The following is an 18,830-nucleotide window of genomic DNA, read 5'->3' as shown; positions in this document are numbered from 1 at the left end:
AACTTGACCCCTAGCCTGGGAACTTATGCCAAGGGTTTGCCCCTTAAAAAAAAGAAGAAGAAGAAAAATAACTGATCTTTAAACAAAATAGCTTTACAAAAATTGAAATAAAATGATATTTTAGCCTAAGTATGCTGAATATTTAATGTACATTCTTATACTAAAAATGTTTTATTTGTCTAAAATTCAGGTTTACCCAGGCGTTTGCTCTTTTTATCTGACAACCCTACTATCAGATATGTTGTGATTCCTTTTATGACCCAGGACTACTTGATGCGATCGGTTGCTCCTTGTCCCTCCAGTTCTCCCTCAGTAGGATGATAGAACAGAGCCATTTGAACCAGCGGTTTCAGGCCTCACCTATGATCTAACCATATGACCCTGGGCAAGTTATTCCCCTTTTTTTTTTTTTTTGTGGCCTCACCTGCAGCTTGCAGAAGTTCGCAGGTCAGAGATCAAACACATGCCACAGCAGTGCCCCAAGCCACTGCAGTGACAATGCTAGATCCTTAACCCAGTGAGCCACCAGGGAACTCCCTCAACTTACTTTTTTTTAATTTAAAAGTTTTTCATAAAAAGATTCAAAAATAGGAGACTGTAATTTGGGTATAGTATACTTTGGCAAGGTACTTGAGACATCTTAAAGTGTCTATGAAAACTTTGTTCAAAATTCTAATTACATCAAAAAGACCATGAACAACTAAGCCAGAGGGCAAAGCAGGAGATGTATTTGTAACACGCGTGGCAGGAAGAGTCCCTGTCCTTATGTAGAGTTTTCACGTATAGATCAAGCAGAGAAATAACATTCACACACTTTTCAGTCTTTTTTTAGCCTCAGGTTCCTCCTCTCTAAGATGGAAATAAATCTTTGTCAGTTTGGTTTGAAATTAGGAATAGTGAATGTAAATTGCATACTAGGCATTTGAATACATTTCCTAAATGCAGGTGCACCTAGCAGAGTGAAGGACATCATTTGGCCATACTCTCCTCGTTATTTGGGATTTAATGAGAATTTTCAGTAAAAACAGGCCTTCTTTTGAGAATGTGTTGCCCACTGTTATCATTAAGTATCAGAAACTGGCTAGCAGTTTTCTAAAAATAATATCACAGAGTAATGAGACTGTTTTGTCTTCCATATCAATTTTAATTCCTTTGGCAGTCCTGTCTTGTAACTAGTAAAGTCTCATTTCAAGCATCTATTTGCAATATTAATAAAACATTTTTAGTTAAAACCATCACAGAAGTTAGTGTCTCTCTGGGATAATAAGTTATGGTCTGTTGTTCAGTGTAACCTTCTACCAAAATGGTTTTAAAAACCTCCGCATTTGGGACTAGGAGCACAACATTCTTACTTTCTTTTATTGGCCACGCCTGAAGAATATGGGAGTCCTGGGCCAGGGATCGAATATGAGCTGCGGCTCCAGCCTCCCCCACAGCTGCAGCAACGCTGCGTCTTTAACCCACTGTGCCGGACCAGAGGTCAAACCTGCGTCTCGGAGTTCCCATCGTGGCACAATGGTTAACTAATCCGACTAGGAACCATGAGGTTGCGGGTTCGATCCCTGGCCTTGCTCAGTGGGTTAAGGATCTGGCGTTGCCATGAGCTGTGGTGTGGGTCACAGACACAGCTCAGATCCTGCATTGCTGTGGCTCTGGTGTAGGCTACAGCTCTGATTAGACGCCTAGCCTGGGAACCTCCATATGCCACAGGAGCAGCTCAAGAAAAGACAAAAACAAACAAAAAAACAAAACAAAACAAAAAAACCTGCGTCTCAGCAGCCCTGAGCCACTGCAGAGACCTCACCAGCTCCTTAACCCGCTGCACCACAGCAGGAGCTCGAGAGCATGTTTCGGTCATGCATTAACACTTGGAAACGAGTTTGGGTTTTACACGTTCAAGGTAGGAAGAGGCTAGTTTTTCTTAGCCTCTTTAAAATGCAGTTATGTGCTTTAATTGATTTCTTCTCTGAATCTTTAACAGTTAATCATATGTAGCACTTATTATTTGAACCATTGACCCCACACAACAAAATATTTGTTTCTTGTCACATCTCTCCAGATGAGTACTGGCAGAATCACCCAGAACTCCACGACATTCCAATATACTACGCCTCCTCTCTGGCCAAGAAGTGCATGGCAGTGTACCAGACATATGTCAACGCCATGAACGACAAAATCCGCAAGCAGATCAACATCAACAATCCCTTTGTTTTCAAACACATTAGTAACCTTAAGGTGAGCGCTTGGGAAGAAAGAGGGAGGGCGGGCAAAACACAGGTGTCCCAGGAGTGGGGGTGACGCTGTGTCTGAATCCTTGCTGGAGTCTGGCCTACCTGAAGCACGCTTCACTCTTCTGAAGGAAGTCAACTGTTTCGCCACTGGCATTCTTTTTATTTTCTTTTTAGGGCCACGCCCACGGCACATGGACGTTCCCAGGCTAGGGGTCAAATCGGAACTGCAGCCACCAGCCTACACCAGAGCCGCAGCAACGCCCGATCTGCGCCGCGTCTGCATCCTACACCACAGCTCATGGCAATGCCGGATCCTTAATTCACTGAGCGAGGCCGGGCATCGAACCCTCATCCTCATGGGTACTAGTTAGGTTCATTACCGCTGAGCCACAGTGGGAATTCCTGGCATTCTCTTTTGCTTAAACCAATGTTCCCACTTGTTCCATTTCTCTGTAAGTTCTCCAGTTTACTATTGCTAAATAATAGAATTTTCTGCCATAGAAGTGAAAAGTCCCGATGAGAAAACTGTCTGGCGTTCCATATTTTCCTCTTCTTACTCAAAGCTAATCATCTTTCCGGTTAGCACTACAAATTCTATGTATGCAGATTTTCATGTTTACTTCTCTAGCGCATTCAGTAAAATCTGATTTTCTTTAATTTAAAAAAATGTCATTCAAAGTAATGCTCTAATCATAATAAAATGATACTCCACATAATTCAAGTTATACGTGGTTTTCCGGCTATACATGGGCTATTTGTAAAGTCTTGCATTTTAAGTTGATTGCCTGGGAACTAGAGAGCCAGGTTTTCCCTGGAAACGGTGTTAAACTTTCTGGGTAGCTTTCCAGGGTAGCTCAAAACATTGGTGAAGTAGGCGAAGCCGTGGGAATCTCGAGGAACTCTGTCGGAGTCTGTCTTAGGAGGATAGAAGCCCATCTGACTGGCCCTTTAACCGCTGGCTGGCCCGCCTGCAGGCACTGAAAATGGGGCTCGGGGGTCCCTTCGCTGTCCTGGAAGGTTTGGAAGGTCAGTGTGAACGGACTGCTTTGTATCATTCTGTTTTCCGTTCACTCCCAGCCTCAGCCGTTCCGGGACTTGGAAACGGGACTTAAGGTGTTGGCCAGTCTCGTCAAGGCCCTTCCAGTCGTGAGGTGCATCTTTTGGCTCACCTTTTGCTCTTCTTCGTCAGGAAGAATGCTTTTGCCCGAGCCTGGCAGTTCGCGTGCTTTACCATTCCCTCTCCTCTCTCAGAGCATGGATCATTTCGATGACATTGGCCCCAGCGTCGTAATGGCCTCCCCAGGCATGATGCAGAGCGGCTTATCCAGAGAGCTCTTCGAAAGCTGGTGCACCGATAAGAGGAATGGCGTCATTATAGCCGGATACTGTGTGGAGGGGACGCTCGCCAAGGTCGGTCAGAGCCCTGAACCGTCCTGTCGCTCCGCATCGAGACCGCGGAGGTGGCAGCCTCCCCCCAGGTTTTCCAGTGAAGCAGGGGAGTTCCCTGGCGGCACAGTGGGTTAAGGTTCCGGCATTGTCACTGCTGCGGCTCTGGTTGCAGCTGTGGTAAAGGGTGAGTCCCTGGCCGGGGAACTTCTGCCTGTGTTCTCTTGAAAAGCTGGGGAATGCGTTTTGAGTTGATCGCCCATCTTCCTGTTGATACAAAATGGTCAATATCGACCCCGAGGGATGTGCAAATCTTCCACACTTGAGAGGCAATTTCTGAACCTTCACACGCATCACTTTCTCCAGCAACAACTTCTGCTTTACCTATTTATTTCTGTCTTTTGTCTTTTTAGGGCCGCACGTGCAGCATATGGAGGTTCCCAGGCTAGGGGTCTCATTGGAGCTGGAGCACAGCCACAGCAACGCCAGATCCCTAACCCACTGAGCAAGGCCAGGGATCGAACCCGCAACCTCACGGCTCCTAGTCGGATTTGTTTGCACTGTGCCACGATGGGAACTCCTGTTTTATTTTTTAAATACATTATGATTCTCTGCTTTGATCACTTTTATTACCTTAACCTTATTCTGTAAGTTGTTTAGGCAGTGTTGGCTATGAATTTAAAATCCATTTCCACAACAGAAATACACTTGTCCTTCATGGGATCTTCATACTTGGAAAATGACGGTTTTTTTAGGGCCACACCCGCGGCATATGGAAGTTCCCAGGGTAGGGGTCAAACCAGAGCTGCAGCTGCCAGCCCACACACACCACAGCCGCAGCAGTGCTGGATCCGAGCCACATCGTTGACCTATGCCCCCACTTGAGGCAATGCCAGATCCTTAACCCACTGAATGAAGTCAGGGTCAAACCTGCATCCTCACGGATACTAGTCAGGTTCTTAACCCACTGAGCCACGCCACCTCCTGGAAAGTGACTTTTTAGAGCAGATCATTGAGGATATAAGGGTACTTTTCTAGCCCCAAGAGTTGAAATTTTCACTTCTAGGACTCCAAATACTTTGAATTTTTGTTCGTCTGCTTCCTTTCCTCATGCAGTGTTTGCTTGATGGATATTTACTAAGTGGCGTCAGTGATTTTTGCGCTGCGGGTCCTAGGTTAGCCGAAGAGTTTAATGTGTGAGAAAGTAGAAAATGTACCTTTTCTTCGTTAATTGGCTAGTTTGTCTTATTTGGTTTACTTTTCTTTGTTTTTACCAGCATATCATGTCTGAACCGGAAGAAATCACTACCATGTCTGGACAGAAGCTGCCTCTGAAGATGTCTGTTGATTACATCTCTTTCTCTGCTCACACAGATTACCAGCAAACCAGTGAATTCATTCGTGCTTTGAAACCGCCTCATGTGGTTAGTCTGTGCGTTTGGTTTTCGGCACTGGTCGGGGGGAAGGCCTCCAAGAGAGCAGACACGGCCTTCCCGGGCGGCAGCCCTGTCGGCAGGGCCTCCACCTGCGCCAGAACCAGCCTTTCGCACTCCCCTTTGAGTAAGGCCAGCTATGCGCTTAAGTCTCTCATTTGCCCGGATCTCTTACCCAGATGCCCCCCCCTCCCGCCCAGCGTGCTTTCTGTTCCTCTCCTCCCCTGCCACGCCGGTCGAGGGCTCCACCCCTTACTTGCGAGCAGGCCCTGAGCACGTTACTGAACCTCTCCTTACTCGTCTGTAGACGGATAATAACCCCTTACAACGTAAGGGGATCGAGAGAACCAGAGAACCGGAGGAGAGAGCAGGTGGCTAAAGCGCGCCATACGGCGCCCCGCATTCTGCGTGGTGGGGAGGGAGGAGAAAGGCCGCCCTGGAATAGTGAGAGTTAAGAGAGCTAAAGATGGACACGCCTTACTTGCTAGCTCCTTACTGCTGTGATTGGGTTAAGGTTTTAAGTTTCCTGTAATTATTAAGGAGAGTTGTACTGGGGTAGGACTGTAAAGAGTTACACTAAAAAATATACATATCTGCAATTAGAGGAACGCTAATGAGATGTGAGCCTGTAGAAAACAGATGAAGTAATGCAGTGTCCTTTCTGAATGCCGTTGTATCAGAACTTCATCCCTTTTTGCGGCTGAGTAGTATTCCATTGTGTGTAGGTCGCATTTTGTGTATTCATCTGTGATGGCTTGTTTCCCCGTCTCGGCTCTTGTGAATAACGCTGCCGTGAACATGGGCCTTACGTGTTCGTTGGAGTCCCTGTTTTCAGTTTTCAGTGCTTTTGCATGTGTGCCTCGCATGCGGTTGCCGGATCTAGGTTTCACTTTTTGAGGAATCGTCAAACTGTTTTCCGTCGCAGTTACACCAGTTTCCCTTCCTACCCGCGACGCCCAAGGTCTCAGCTCTCCATGTCCTCCTTGTCAACTTGTTCTCCTCCTTGTTAAAATGCCGCCGTGCCAGGGAGTGTGCAGTGGCGTCTCTCGGTAGTTGTGATTGGCATTTCGCTGATGACTAACAATGGCGAGCATGTTGTGTACCATTCTGTTAGTTTTTCAGTCCTCATATTGGCCCTTGTGAGCAGGTTCTTTGGTGGAGAAAATCCCCCACCTACTTAGCTTTGTAGCGTGTCTATGTGGTTGAGAGATATTTGCCCAGATTTTAAAGCCGTGGAGGAAAAGCAGTTCGGCTCATTCTCTCTGGAATCACCGGCTCACCCTCGGTCCCATTTGTCACTCTCCAGACTCTATCTCTGCTGTCAGTTTCAATTCCTGGATTGAATTTGGTGCTTATTTTCCTCCAGTAACCAAGTCAGCAAAAGTCTATCCACATGATAAAACAGTGGAAGTGGGGCTGGTAACAGTAAATCATAGCTCACATTTATTATTTCCTGTGTGCCAGGTGCCAGACTAGTGGTTTGCTTTTGTTTTTTTCTTTTCGTCTTTTTTTTTTTTTGCCTTTTTCTTGAGCCACTTCAACGGCATATGGAGGTTCCCAGGCTTGGTGTTGAATCAAAGCTGCAGCCGCCAGCCCACACCAGAGCCACAGCAACTCGGGATCCCAGCCGCGTCTTCGACCCACACCACAGCTCACGGCAACACCGGATCCTCAACCCACTGAGCAAGGGCCAGGGACCGAACCCACAACCTCATGGTTCCTAGTCGAATTCGTTAACCACTGCGCCAAGACGGGAACTCCAGACTAGTGTTTTATATGTATCACAGCTTGCTTGCTTGTCACAACCAGTGACTGTTTTGTAGATGAGAAAACAGAGATATTAAATGGCTTGGCTGAAGTTACACAACTAGTAAGTGGCAATGCCAGGATATTTTTTTTTTTAGCTTTTTTTTTTTTAAGTATAGTTGGTTTGCAGTATTGTATAATGCCAGGATTTGTGTTACAGCAGCCAGGTCCCAAAGCTGAGGCTGCTCATCTCTAGGCCATATGCCTCTGCCTGGTGGTGGTGCTGGGCAAGCATCTACTAGTCCAGGCAGGAAGTCACCTCCCTGTAGTCTCTAGGTTAAGAATGATCTGTCTGGAATTTCCGTCGTGGCGCAGTGGTTAACGAATCCGACTAGGAACCATGAGGTTGCGGGTTCGGTCCCTGGCCTTGCTCAGCGGGTTAAGGATCCGGCGTTGCCGTGAGCTGTGGTGTAGGTCGCAGTCGTGGCTTGGATCCCACGTGGCTGTGGCTCTGGTGTAGGCCGGCGGCTACAGCTCTGATTCGACCCCTAGCCTGGGAACCTCCATATGCTGCAGGTGCAGCCCTCAAAAGACAAAAAAAATGATCTGTCATGTAAAATCTAGGTCATGGAAGTGAATTAGAAAGACTGGTAGCTAATGCAGTAGTTGTAAATACCTCTCTAAAAATTTCATTTGGTTCTGAAATCTTTTACTTGGTATTACTGTAAGAAATCGAAGAAAGCATTAGAAGTAATTTTTTCCCACAAAAACCTCCTTATTTGAAAGTCTTATATTAAGTTCCCATTGTGGTGCAATGAAAACGAACCCAACTAGTATCCATGGGGATTCGGGTTCCATCCCTGGCCTCACTCAGTATGTTAAGGATCCGGCGTTGCCATGAGCTGTGATGAAGGCTGGCAGCTGTAGCTCCAATTCGACCCCTAGCCTGAGATTTTCTGTATGCCGTGGGTGCAGCCCTATAAAGAAAAAAAACCCAAAAACTTAAAACTGTAGGTGTTTTCTGAGACAGTAGGAGTCCAATAGTCTCGGACAAGAACCGCATGCCTTTAACGCTGGTAGCGGCTGCAGAGGTGCCCTGACCCAGCCCTTTCCCTGTGCGAGCACAGAAGCCTAGCAAGAGTCTGGCTTCCACCAACTTGTGTATCTCATTAGTGGCAAAAACTGGAGTAGAAATTTCTTTACGCTCTTGACATAGCTCCAACTAAGTACCTTTTAAAGCCAAACAGAATGAGAATGTCATTCAAGTTTGATGACGAAGGCCCTTAAAAGCAGTAACGTTTAATAACTTCAACTGTATCTCCATTTCCTATAATTAGCTGATTCAGATAAGGGCCAGCGTTAATCTGAACCAAGGATGGTTCCCCACCTGCTCTCTTACGATGTATGTCCCCTTTGTAGATTTTAGTTCACGGAGAACAGAACGAAATGGCCAGGTTGAAAGCAGCCCTGATTCGAGAATATGAAGACAATGACGAGGTCCACATAGAGGTTCACAATCCCCGGAATACGGAAGCAGTGACCTTGAACTTCCGGGGCGAAAAACTAGCGAAGGTAAAAGCTTATGCTTCTGAATCCTCTTCATCCCTAGTGATCCCTCTTCCCTTTCGGGAAATGTTTCCTTGTGAGAAAATCTGCCTCCTGGTTCATCAAGATAATGGGCTTAGCAGTGGTTTCTGTCTGTTCAGTCGGTGCCACAAGAACGTTACCCTTGGGTTTTTAGGCCTTTTCTAGGTCCACTAACTTGCTTTTCACGTGGAAATTTTTCAAATACATAAGATCTTCATACTGAGTTTTTTGGCTTGTAACCCACACATTCTCACTTACTTTTATTCCCGTGTCAGAGCGTAAGCGAATGTCCTTTTACTGTGTTGGGGGGGCGGGGGTTGTGTGGTTTGTTTTTTCCATTATTGTTTTTTAGTGCATCCAGTACAGTGTTCTGTCCACCTCTGGGCATTCTCCCCAAGAATCGAAAGATAGGCCCATGTCTCTGAACATATTATCTGTGGATATGACGGAATTTATAAAAGTTTATCTTTTTAAGAGTTAATCATTTTCGATGATGAAATATAATATGCTCAGAGTTTAAAAAGGAACTAAAAAAGAAATAGTTAAGGGCAAAAAACCTTACCTGGGATTTTAGAGGGCTGCCGTAAGAAGTCTGCATTTTTACCTCTTGTTCATCAAAAATCTTTTTTTCGGATACCTCTAAAGGCAACTTTTTAATGATTTCCCTGAAATTTTAAATATCAAATGTGTTAACAAACAATTTTACAGAATTCTTTTAGTCCATAATGAGCCAGAAATGAGGAAGCTAATGGATAAACATTGCTCCTTGCAGCAGAGTTGAGGAGAAAACAAATTTGCAAAAATTAGGATGTGAGACTTTTCCGGCCAAAGAAGAGCAAATAGTTGTATTTACTCCTGAATCTTACTGTTCACAAAACTTCCCAGGGGTCAGTTTAATGGGAGGAATCTCATACCTGTAGAAAAATATACTCTGTTGGGAATCTCGAAAATTCTGCTGGTTGCAGTGGGGGAAGAAAAAGAAAGTTTTGCAGGCAGACTGTTCAGGAGAAGCTGAGTGAAACGAAAGTAAGCTGAGCTTGTAGCAAGACTTTCCAGAGTTTTTATTAGGCCCTTGTGCATCATAAATCCTCAAGAAATATAGTATATAGCATTTAAAAATCTTTTTTGACTACGGAACTGAGAATACTTTTACGTGTCTTTTTATATGCATAGGGAAACTATTGTCCCTATCTGTTTTCCCAAATATAGCTTTATGTTACAGTGTTATTCTGTAATTTCTCCGTGATGTTAGCTATTTAAAATCATGAGCTTTAATTTTTTTTTTTCCTATAACCTAGTACTTTGGGAGAAGTCAGGTTTATGGCAGCCATCCTCAGCCACATAAAACAGAAACTAAGAAGCTGGCAAAGAAATCAGATCCACAAAAAAGAATTATCCAAAAAAAAAATCCATGTACTTTATTGTCTAGAATTGTCAGGCCAACCTGTTGTATGTTTGGGAATAAATCTGCATGCTGGGAACTGGCACATGCTTGGAGAAAGAGAGAAGCTGGCAGCGGAGGGTGGACTTTTTCTCTGAGGTCCTTGGTTCTCCAGGCAGACAGGCCTGCCCACCTCATCAGCACCTAGGGCGTCACTGTCCTGACATCTGCCCCCTGGCAGCAGAACTCCTTCCCAGGAAGGCACCAGCATTTCAGGAAGAACTAACCCTGAGAAGTCACGTGAAGCAGAGCGAAGCCCCAGTAGAGTTATAAGAACGAATGTTACCCCTGCCACCTGCCCTTAACTGATGAGAGGTGAACGTATAAGGAATGTGGGGTCTTTATCCCCTTGGCGTTCCTTTATTTATAGCTGAGAAAAGTTACATTTGGGGACGTCGGAGTCCATGTTTGTAAGGTGTTTCGGAGGTGGCGGTAGGTTTTGAGCAGTCAGTACTCCCTGGAGCTCATCATACCTGCCTTTCCTGACATCTCTAGTCAGGGATGCTGCTGCTCTTCGTGTTGCCTCTGGCATGACCTCACACCTTTGTGCCGTGGGGCTCCGTCCGTCCGTGGGCGAGGTTGCCAGCCCGCCTGAGGGAGCCGCACGTGTCTGGCCTCGCCAGCCGTCTTCTCACCCTCGCTGTCGAGGCTTCTTAAGCCCCGGGCTCAGTGGGTTGACTTGGCTGCTGAACTGATTGGAACCGAGCTGAACCCGCCGTTCTGGCCAGACCTGTCCCCGTGACTCTAACCTTTGCTCCCTTGGTAGCCTGGGTACCGCCCTGCTCTTACGGGTATATAACATTGTATGTTTTCAGGTTTGAACACAAGTTGTATTTTCAGGTTTGAACACGTGTTGTTTTCATGGTCGAAATATCTGTCAGCCTTACAATTATTCGGTCCCTGAGTAATGAATTGTATTTTACTAGATTCTGTTCTCTTCAAATTGTTGGTTGGTTTGTTTGTTTTGTAATAGGTCATGGGCTTTTTAGCAGACAAAAAACCAGAACAAGGCCAGCGGGTCTCAGGAATACTTGTTAAAAGAAATTTTAATTATCACATCCTTTCCCCTTGTGACCTCTCCAGTAAGTATACTGTTAAATGTCCAATTGCATTTGGGTTTTAGCCTTTGAGAAAATCTACAAAAACTTCTCTTAGTACCTAGTGGCACATTTTAAATAACAACCAGATGGTTGAAACTTAATAATCTAGTTAGCTTTATGGGAAAAAAACCTTCCTTGAACTATTAAAACATTTAAATTCTTTGTGAGGTAACATTTTTCTCAGTTGGGAATGTAAGTTCCCCTGGGAGACAGACAGGCTCCTGCGGACCCTTCCCAGGCCCGTCCGCTGCCATTCTCCGTGGTGCTTCATTTCCTGGAGTCATCTTAGACTCCTCACACAGGCGTTTTGATTTTTATGACCCATAATTTTAAGTCGCTTGCTGGGCCTTATATTTTCATGCCTGTGTAAATGCTATGCTGTCATTCCTTTTGCAGTAAATATGGTATTATCTTCAAGTAAATAACTGTGCTCAGTTTTATTTATATGGCACTAAGAAATTAAAAGTGCTTTGTCAAGGAATAAGAAATAGGAGTTCCTGCTGTGGTACAGTGGGATTGGTGGCACCTCTGCAGCACCAGGCTGCAAGGTTCAATCCCCGGCCCAGCACAGTTGGTGAAAGGATCCAGCGTTGTCACAGCTACGGCAGAGGTCACAGCTGTAGCTTGGATCTGATCCCTGATCTGGGAATTCCATATGCCACGTGGCAATCAAACAAAAAAGGTGGGGGGTAAGAACTGGCAGCAGCGTTTAGGTGTTCAGCTGTGAGACAGGCCAGCGGTCGGCTTTCAGGCAGTCACGCAGTGGAAGATAACTTTTGCATTAGCAGCAGGCGAGTGCTTACTCTATGCCCAGCGTTGTGCTGGGTGCAGGAGGACTAGTTAAAAAACACAGTCCAGCCCTTGAAAAGCCTTTTATTGAGAGAACACCACTGAGCCGCGATGGGCAGAAGTGCATGAGTGTGTGAGGAAAGAGTGGGCCTAGAAGACGTGGGGAAAGCTTTGCAGACCCAGTGGCTCTCATGGCTGGTGGCGGAGGACCGCCGGGAGTTGCCAAGTAGAAAAGGTGGCGGGGGACAGCTCCCTACGGGCTTGGAGATGCTCAGGGGCCTGTATGCTTGGGGATGCACCTGCCTTGGGGCGGAGCACAAGTTACTGTGAGCGGGGGCGGGGGGCGGGGGGGGGGGATTGTAGGATGAAACCAATTGAGATGCATCTTGAGAGCCTGAGAAACATGTCCTTTCTTACTTGGCTTGTACTTCTCTTTTCTTTATTCCTGCCTGGTGTGTATTTACAAGTTGTATTTTGTGGGACTGGTATTGTTTCTTAAAGTATATGTATTCTACTTTCCTCTTCAGATTATACTGACTTGGCCATGAGCACTGTGAAGCAGACCCAAGCCATTCCATATACCGGTCCTTTTAATTTGCTCTCTTACCAGCTCCAGAAGTTGACAGGTATGTGTATTTATTGACATTCGCTAAGTTGTTTGGGGTTTTTTGTTTTTTGGTTTTTTTGTCTTTTTGCCTTTTCTAGGTCCGATCCGGAGGCATATGGAGGTTCCCAGGCTAGGGGTCCAATCGGAGCTGTAGCCGCCGGCCCACTCCAAAGCCACAGCGACGCGGGATCCAAGCCACATCTGTGACCTACACCACAGCTCACAGCAACACCAGATCCTTAACCCACTGAGCGAGGCCAGGGATCAAACCTGCAACCTCATGGTTCCTAGTTGGATTCGTTAACTCCTGAGCCATGACGGGAACTCCTAAGTTGCTTGTTTTTTGAGTAAGGTAATTCTGTATCTACATCTAAGGATGTTCATTTTGGTAACTGTCTCAGAATTACACAGATTTTATTTATATGTCACTTGATCATATTATTATCACCTTTAGATGAAAATTTTGAAAATATACTGATAAACATCTCTAAAATCTCTTACCTCTTATTCTTGATCCACTTAAAATTCTAAAAATATTGGTGGTTTTGCTTCTTGTGTTTAAATTCTACTTTATTGGTTTATTATACCTAATTTTTTTTTGTCTTTTGTCTTTTTAGGGCCGCACCCGAGGCATATGGAGATTCCCAGGCTAAGGGTCGAATCAGAGCTGGTGCTGCCTGCCTACGCCAGACCCACAGCAACGCCAGATCCAAGCCACGTCTCTGACCTACACCACAGCTCATGGTAATGCCGGATCCTTAACCCACTGAGCGAGGCCAGGGATGGAACCCACAACCTCATGATTCCTAGTCGGATTCATTTCCACTGCGCCACAACTGGAATTCCCAACTATACCTGAATTTTATCTATTTCTTTTAAGTGAAAATTTTTCTGGTTCCATCAGTACAAATCTATACTGGAGGTTTTTTGTTTTTGTTTGGGTTTGGTTTTGTTTTGGTGGGGCTCCTTTGTTCATTTGTTTTCCTGTGGCATGTAAGAGTTCCCAGGCCAGGGATCGGACCAGCAGTGACAATGTCAGGTCCTTAACTGGTAGGGCCACCAGGGAACTACTATCCAACAGGTTTTGTCAGAGTGCATGGTCAAAGGCCAGTAAAGAGTAACCCACTGTTTTCATATTAGACCATTTCGAAGTAGAGATTTTTGTGTATTAACATCATGAGAGGTAATGACTAAGTTAAAAGGCATGGGCTCCCTGGAGTTCCCATCTTGGCTCAGCGGTGATGAATCTGACTAGTATCCATGAGGATGCAGGTTCACTCCCTGGCCTTGCTCAGTGGGTTAAGGATCCGGCGTTGCTGTGAGCTGTGGTGTAGGTCACAGACGCAGCTTGGATCTGGTGTTGCAGTGGCTGTGGTGTAGGCCGGCAGCTGTAGCTCCGATTCGACCCCTAGCCTGGGAACTGCCTGCCATATGCTCTGAGGCAGCCATAAAAAAACCAAAAAAAAAAAAAAAAAGGCACGGGATCTCGCTATTAAGCAAAAACACTCCAGATCGCAAAATTTCACTTTCTATTAATATGCTCTTTATAATTCATATAGTAAAGTACTACCATAAAATCATCAATAGAAAGAATATCTTTTTTTAACCTCAGATCCTCATGTTAGAATTATAGGTTATAACATAGGAAGTTAATAAGATGTGTTTGAATTAATCCTTAATTAACAGGTTACTGGGGAAACCAGGAAAGTCTCATCTTAGACAATGGAATGTCCCTGCAGAACCATTAAACCTATGAAACAGGAATTCCCATTGTGACTCGGTGGGTTAAGAACCTGATTACTCATGAAGATGCAGGTTTGATCCCTGGCCTGGCTCAGCAGGTTAAGGGATTGGGCAATGCCGTGAGCTGTGGCATAGGTCGCAGACACGGCTCAGATCCTGAGTTGCCATGGCTGTGGCATAGGCCAGCAGCTGTAGCCCTGATTCAACCCCTAGCTTGGGAACTTCCATATGCCGTGGGTGTGGCCCTACAAAAAAAAAAAGAAGAAAAAGCCTATGAAACAGAAGGTAGAAGTGACCCGTAGTCATTCGTCTCCTGTTAAATTTTAAGATGGTGGTCAGTTAAATCTCTTCTGCAAGCACAGGTGTTTGACAGTCAGCAAAGTTTGCAATTGATAAAATGCAGTGGAAGTGAATCCAACTAGGAACCACGAGGTTGCGGGTTCAATCCCCGGCCTCACTCAGTGGGTTAAGAATCCAGAGTTGCCATGAGCTGTGGTGTAGGTCACAGATGTGGCTTGGATATGGTGTTGCTGTGGCTTTGGCGTAGGCTGGCGGCAATGGCTCCCATTAGACCTCTAGCCTGGGAACCTCCATATGCCACTGGTGGGGCCCTAAAAAGACAAAAAAATAATAATAATAAAAAAAATTTAAAAATCCTATCTAGTTATATGAACTTTTATCATACATGTTGAGATCTTTCGGTTGCTGTTAGCAATTAATATAAAACTTAGCTGCTTGAAATCTGACTATACAAATGAGCTATTACATTTTTTCATTGTGTATCATCTTTCCTTCAGCTGCTTCTATAAACACATGAGTAACTGAGCTCTAGAGGATTACCAGAAAGTTAAATACATCTCATAATTTCTTTTTTTCAGGTGATGTAGAAGAATTAGAAATTCAAGAAAAACCTGCTTTGAAAGTGTTCAAAAATATTACTGTAATACAGGAACCAGGAATGGTGGTATTAGAGGTAAGGGCATCCTGAGTTCACGTGTCATTGCAGAGAAAATTGGTTTTGTCCCAATCAGGAAGAAAATTGTCGGAAAATATATGTGTGTGCATTCTTCTTTTCAAGGTTGGCTTTAAACATAACGTAGCCAGGTGTTTTCTGTGTAGGTGCAGTAACATAGAAACTAATAATAAGGCGTAGTATTTAGTATGTGTAATGCTCTGAGAGGTGTCGCCTGCGAGTAAGTCCTAACTGATTTTGTGGTAGGTAACACCAGGATGTCTTTAGTTTGATTATCAAAACGTCTAAATCTCCCCAAGATAAAAATATAATTCTCTTACCTTGAAGCAAGCAAACTTGTCATGGGATACTTCTTAAGAGCACGGAGTGTGATGATTCAAATAAGCAGCATTAGGAGTTCCCGTCGTGGCGCAGTGGTTCACGAATCCGACTAGGAACCATGAGGTTGCGGGTTCGGTCCCTGCCCTTGCTCAGTGGGTTGACGATCCGGCGTTGCCGTGAGCTGTGGTGTAGGTTGCAGACGCGGCTCGGATCCCGCGTTGCTGTGGCTCTGGCATAGGCCGTTGGCTACAGCTCCGATTCAACCCCTAGCCTGGGAACCTCCATATGCCGCGGGAGCGGCCCAAGAAATAGCTAAAAAGACAAAAAACAAAAAACAACAACAACAAAAAAACACAAAAAAACAAATAAGCAGCATTAAAATAACCCAAATCTGCAGTTCCCATCGTGGCGCAGTGGTTAACAAATCCGACTAGAAACCATGAGGTTGCGGGTTGGACCCCTGGCCTCGCTCAGTGGGTTAAGGATCCAGTGTTGCCGTGAGCTGTGGTGTAGGTCGTAGACACGGCTCGGATCTGGCGTTGCAGTGGCTGGTGTAGGCCAGAAGCTGCAGCTCTGATGGACCCCTAGCCTGGGAACCTCCATATGCCGCAGGTGTGGTCCTAAAAAGCTAAATAAATTAATTAATTAAAATAACCCAAACCTGCAAGGGCTGGAAATCATTAATTTAGGTAAATACGGTTCCCACTGTTGGAGTTTTAAATTCCCTAATTCTGCCTCTTGCTTTACAGTGGTTGGCAAACCCTTCCAATGATATGTATGCAGATACGGTAACAACCGTGATATTAGAAGTTCAGTCAAACCCGAAAATAAGGAAAGGTACAAAATTACTTTATTTTTTATCCATTAATTCTTTCATTTCTCCCATGGTTCTCTGAAGTAAGAAGCAGAAAACAGAGTCCTAAAGAACTCAAAACCTGATTTTTTCATTCCTTTAACTTCTAAAATATAATATATGCATAACAATGCACATTGCTCATATTTTATTTACTTTTTGTCCTGTGTCTTCATTCACGCTGTAAAAATATGGTTGCCCGTTAACGCAAAGATAAAATCTCTTGGTAACGGTCTCTTAAAAACAGTTTAATCAGAAATTCCAAAATGCTGCTGAATCGAACCAGCATGGCCACCAGGAGAACGGGCTGCTGCTGTCTCCGTGTTTGACGAAACTTGTTGAATAAACCACTTTGGTTTCTCAGCAGCTGTGTTCCGATTATTGATTCGGAAGGTATTCTAAATAGGGCTTTGGAGATTGAACGCCCTGTTGCTTTTTCTTTCCAGGTGCAGTCCAGAAGGTTTCTAAAAAGTTAGAGATGCACGTTTACAGCAAGAGGTTGGAGATCATGCTCCAGTAAGTGTGGTGTCTGTTCCTGCTCCGCAGGGCGGCCAAGCAGGGGCTGGGGAGGAGTCCCTTCTGGTGGCGTTGCCACCTGCTTGTGAGGCTCAGACAAGGTCCCTTAACGAGTCCGGGGGCCTCTGTTTCTGCCAGCAAAGGAGTTTGAACCGCTTCCTTCCAGCTAAACCCTCTCACCAGTTCTGAGTCCCTGTGACCCGCTTGGCCACGGCCACTTTGCTGTAAATACCTTTTACTTAATGCGGAGCCTCACGATGCTTCTCTGTGGCTCACGTAGCCGGATAAAACCTTGTCATCAAGGACAAGTACTCAGATTTTAACCTCGTGTCAGTACGCCTCTAAGAATTGTTATACACTTACTTCTCCCTGAATAGAGCTCCACAGGAGCAGTAATTTTCTGGACTCTTTCAGATAGTAAGCCTGCAAACCGTCAGTCACCTTTAGACTTTTCTCGGAATGCCAGCGATCAGGCCTTTCCTCCACTGTTTCAGAACATTTTTTTCCAAACAAAATAGCCATTTAAAACTGCTTCTTAGTGGATAACTGCAATTTAACCTTATGTATGATATCCCAAAAAGGAAGAAGAAAAAGATTTGAATTGTTTTATCATTTCAGCATCTAGCGTAGTGCCTTGAACATAGCAATCTCTCAAATACCTGCTGAGTAAATGACCGCTTCTGTTTTTAAGCTGAAGGTTACTTACCTAGGTGGTTTGGTAAAATACGGCGCTCTGCAGGCTTGGAGGTTTTTATGTTCCTATCTGTGCCCCTTCCTTTCCCCCAAATTCCACGCTGATAGTCTTCTACAGCAGCCATTTACTGGCTTTTTAAAATGGGTGATAGGCTTTAAATGGTGGCTTACCAACGGTGTCACACAGCTTCAGAAGTGCTCTTGGTGGCGGCATTTTGATTTTAAAAAGCACACCTGCCATACAACCTAAAAACCAGCCGACAGTTTGCACTGCCGTGAGAAGGCTGTGGGTCCCGTGTCCGCCGGTGCCCAGCCCTGCTCCTCTGCAGTGTCTGGGAGCCTGGCCTGCCAGCCTGGGAGTCTGCGTGTTTTAATCATTTTAGACCCTGACTCCTCGAACTGTGGAACTTCACCTGGAAGGGGAAGCGCACACACAGTCTTATCTTTGGTTTTTAAGGAGTTAGACGCCCCTTTCTCTGAAGCGCCTCTTGGGACCCCAGGGGGAAAAGCCCTTTTGTAGCGGACAGGTGACAGTGCTCTCCTGTGCCTGTCCAGGGGACGCATCGAGCGCAGTTGTGCTGTGAGCAGCTCTGTTTTCAGCGGCTTTACAGAAATAGAAAGCCCTGTGTTGCCCTGGTACGGCCGAGCTTCCCAGGTGCACCCGTGGGTGCCGGACAGAGGCCTATACCCTGCTCCTCCACTGAGCCGCACGCAGGCATCCGCTCCAGGCTGCTGGCCCTTCACCCTCGCCATCCCCTGGTTTCCTGCCCCGGACCCTGCCTGGGCCCCCTGCCCTCCCACATACACCCTTCCACAAAGGCGGGCACAGGAGGCCAGGGCCAGGGCCCACACGCGCCCCCTGAGTGTGAGGTGCCGGCTTGTTTCAACTCCCAGGTCGGTCCCAGTCTGAAAACTGCGGCTGTCACTCCAGCTCTTTAAATCCTTAGGATTATATGTGGATAAATTTCTTTAACAAACCGACAACTGGTTGCATAAAAATGAGGCCTGTTCTTTTGAATACATTTCTGTAGTTAAAATAAAGTATTTTCCCTTAGTACAAGGTTGCCCAGCCAGTTTATTCAAACGTGTTATTCCCATAACTGCCCGGAAGAGCAGGCAGTTAATGTCCCTTCTCCCCCGACCCCCTGCCCTGGAATATAGCTTTTTTCAGTGCTCGACTGTCAAGCTGACCCGTGTCTGGGGAGTTTTTCGAGTCACTGACTACCATTCCTCGCCTGCGTCCCTCCCGCTGCTTCGGCTGCTGGTTGCAGGTGTCTCTGTCATTGATGGGGACAAGTGTGGAATCGGATAGACCGTCGCTCTTCGGTGACGGAGGCAGCGTCTTGGGATTTTCCACCTCCCCGGGGCCCAGCGCACCCGGCACGGAGAAGATGCTCCGTGAGCCCAGGGT

The 18,830-nt window shown here is 45.7% G+C and overlaps 1 protein-coding gene across 3 annotated transcripts in view; it reads left to right on the top strand.

Moving 5' to 3' along the window:
- CPSF3 (cleavage and polyadenylation specific factor 3) overlaps positions 1 to 18,830 on the top strand; it is a 37,286-nt gene that overhangs the window by 14,985 nt on the left and 3,471 nt on the right. For all 3 annotated transcript variants that reach the window (XM_047782679.1, XM_047782680.1, XM_047782681.1), the window contains 9 exons: positions 2,060 to 2,235; positions 3,483 to 3,641; positions 4,895 to 5,041; positions 8,216 to 8,368; positions 10,798 to 10,906; positions 12,241 to 12,339; positions 14,942 to 15,036; positions 16,107 to 16,194; positions 16,657 to 16,726. In XM_047782679.1, coding sequence (XP_047638635.1) covers positions 2,060 to 2,235; positions 3,483 to 3,641; positions 4,895 to 5,041; positions 8,216 to 8,368; positions 10,798 to 10,906; positions 12,241 to 12,339; positions 14,942 to 15,036; positions 16,107 to 16,194; positions 16,657 to 16,726 — 1,096 coding nt within the window. The remainder of the gene's footprint in view (positions 1 to 2,059; positions 2,236 to 3,482; positions 3,642 to 4,894; positions 5,042 to 8,215; positions 8,369 to 10,797; positions 10,907 to 12,240; positions 12,340 to 14,941; positions 15,037 to 16,106; positions 16,195 to 16,656; positions 16,727 to 18,830) is intronic.

Source organism: Phacochoerus africanus, chromosome 5, assembly GCF_016906955.1.
Source record: "Phacochoerus africanus isolate WHEZ1 chromosome 5, ROS_Pafr_v1, whole genome shotgun sequence".
NCBI classification, from domain to species: Eukaryota; Metazoa; Chordata; class Mammalia; order Artiodactyla; family Suidae; genus Phacochoerus; species Phacochoerus africanus.
This window is presented reverse-complemented; position numbering and strand designations above follow the sequence as displayed.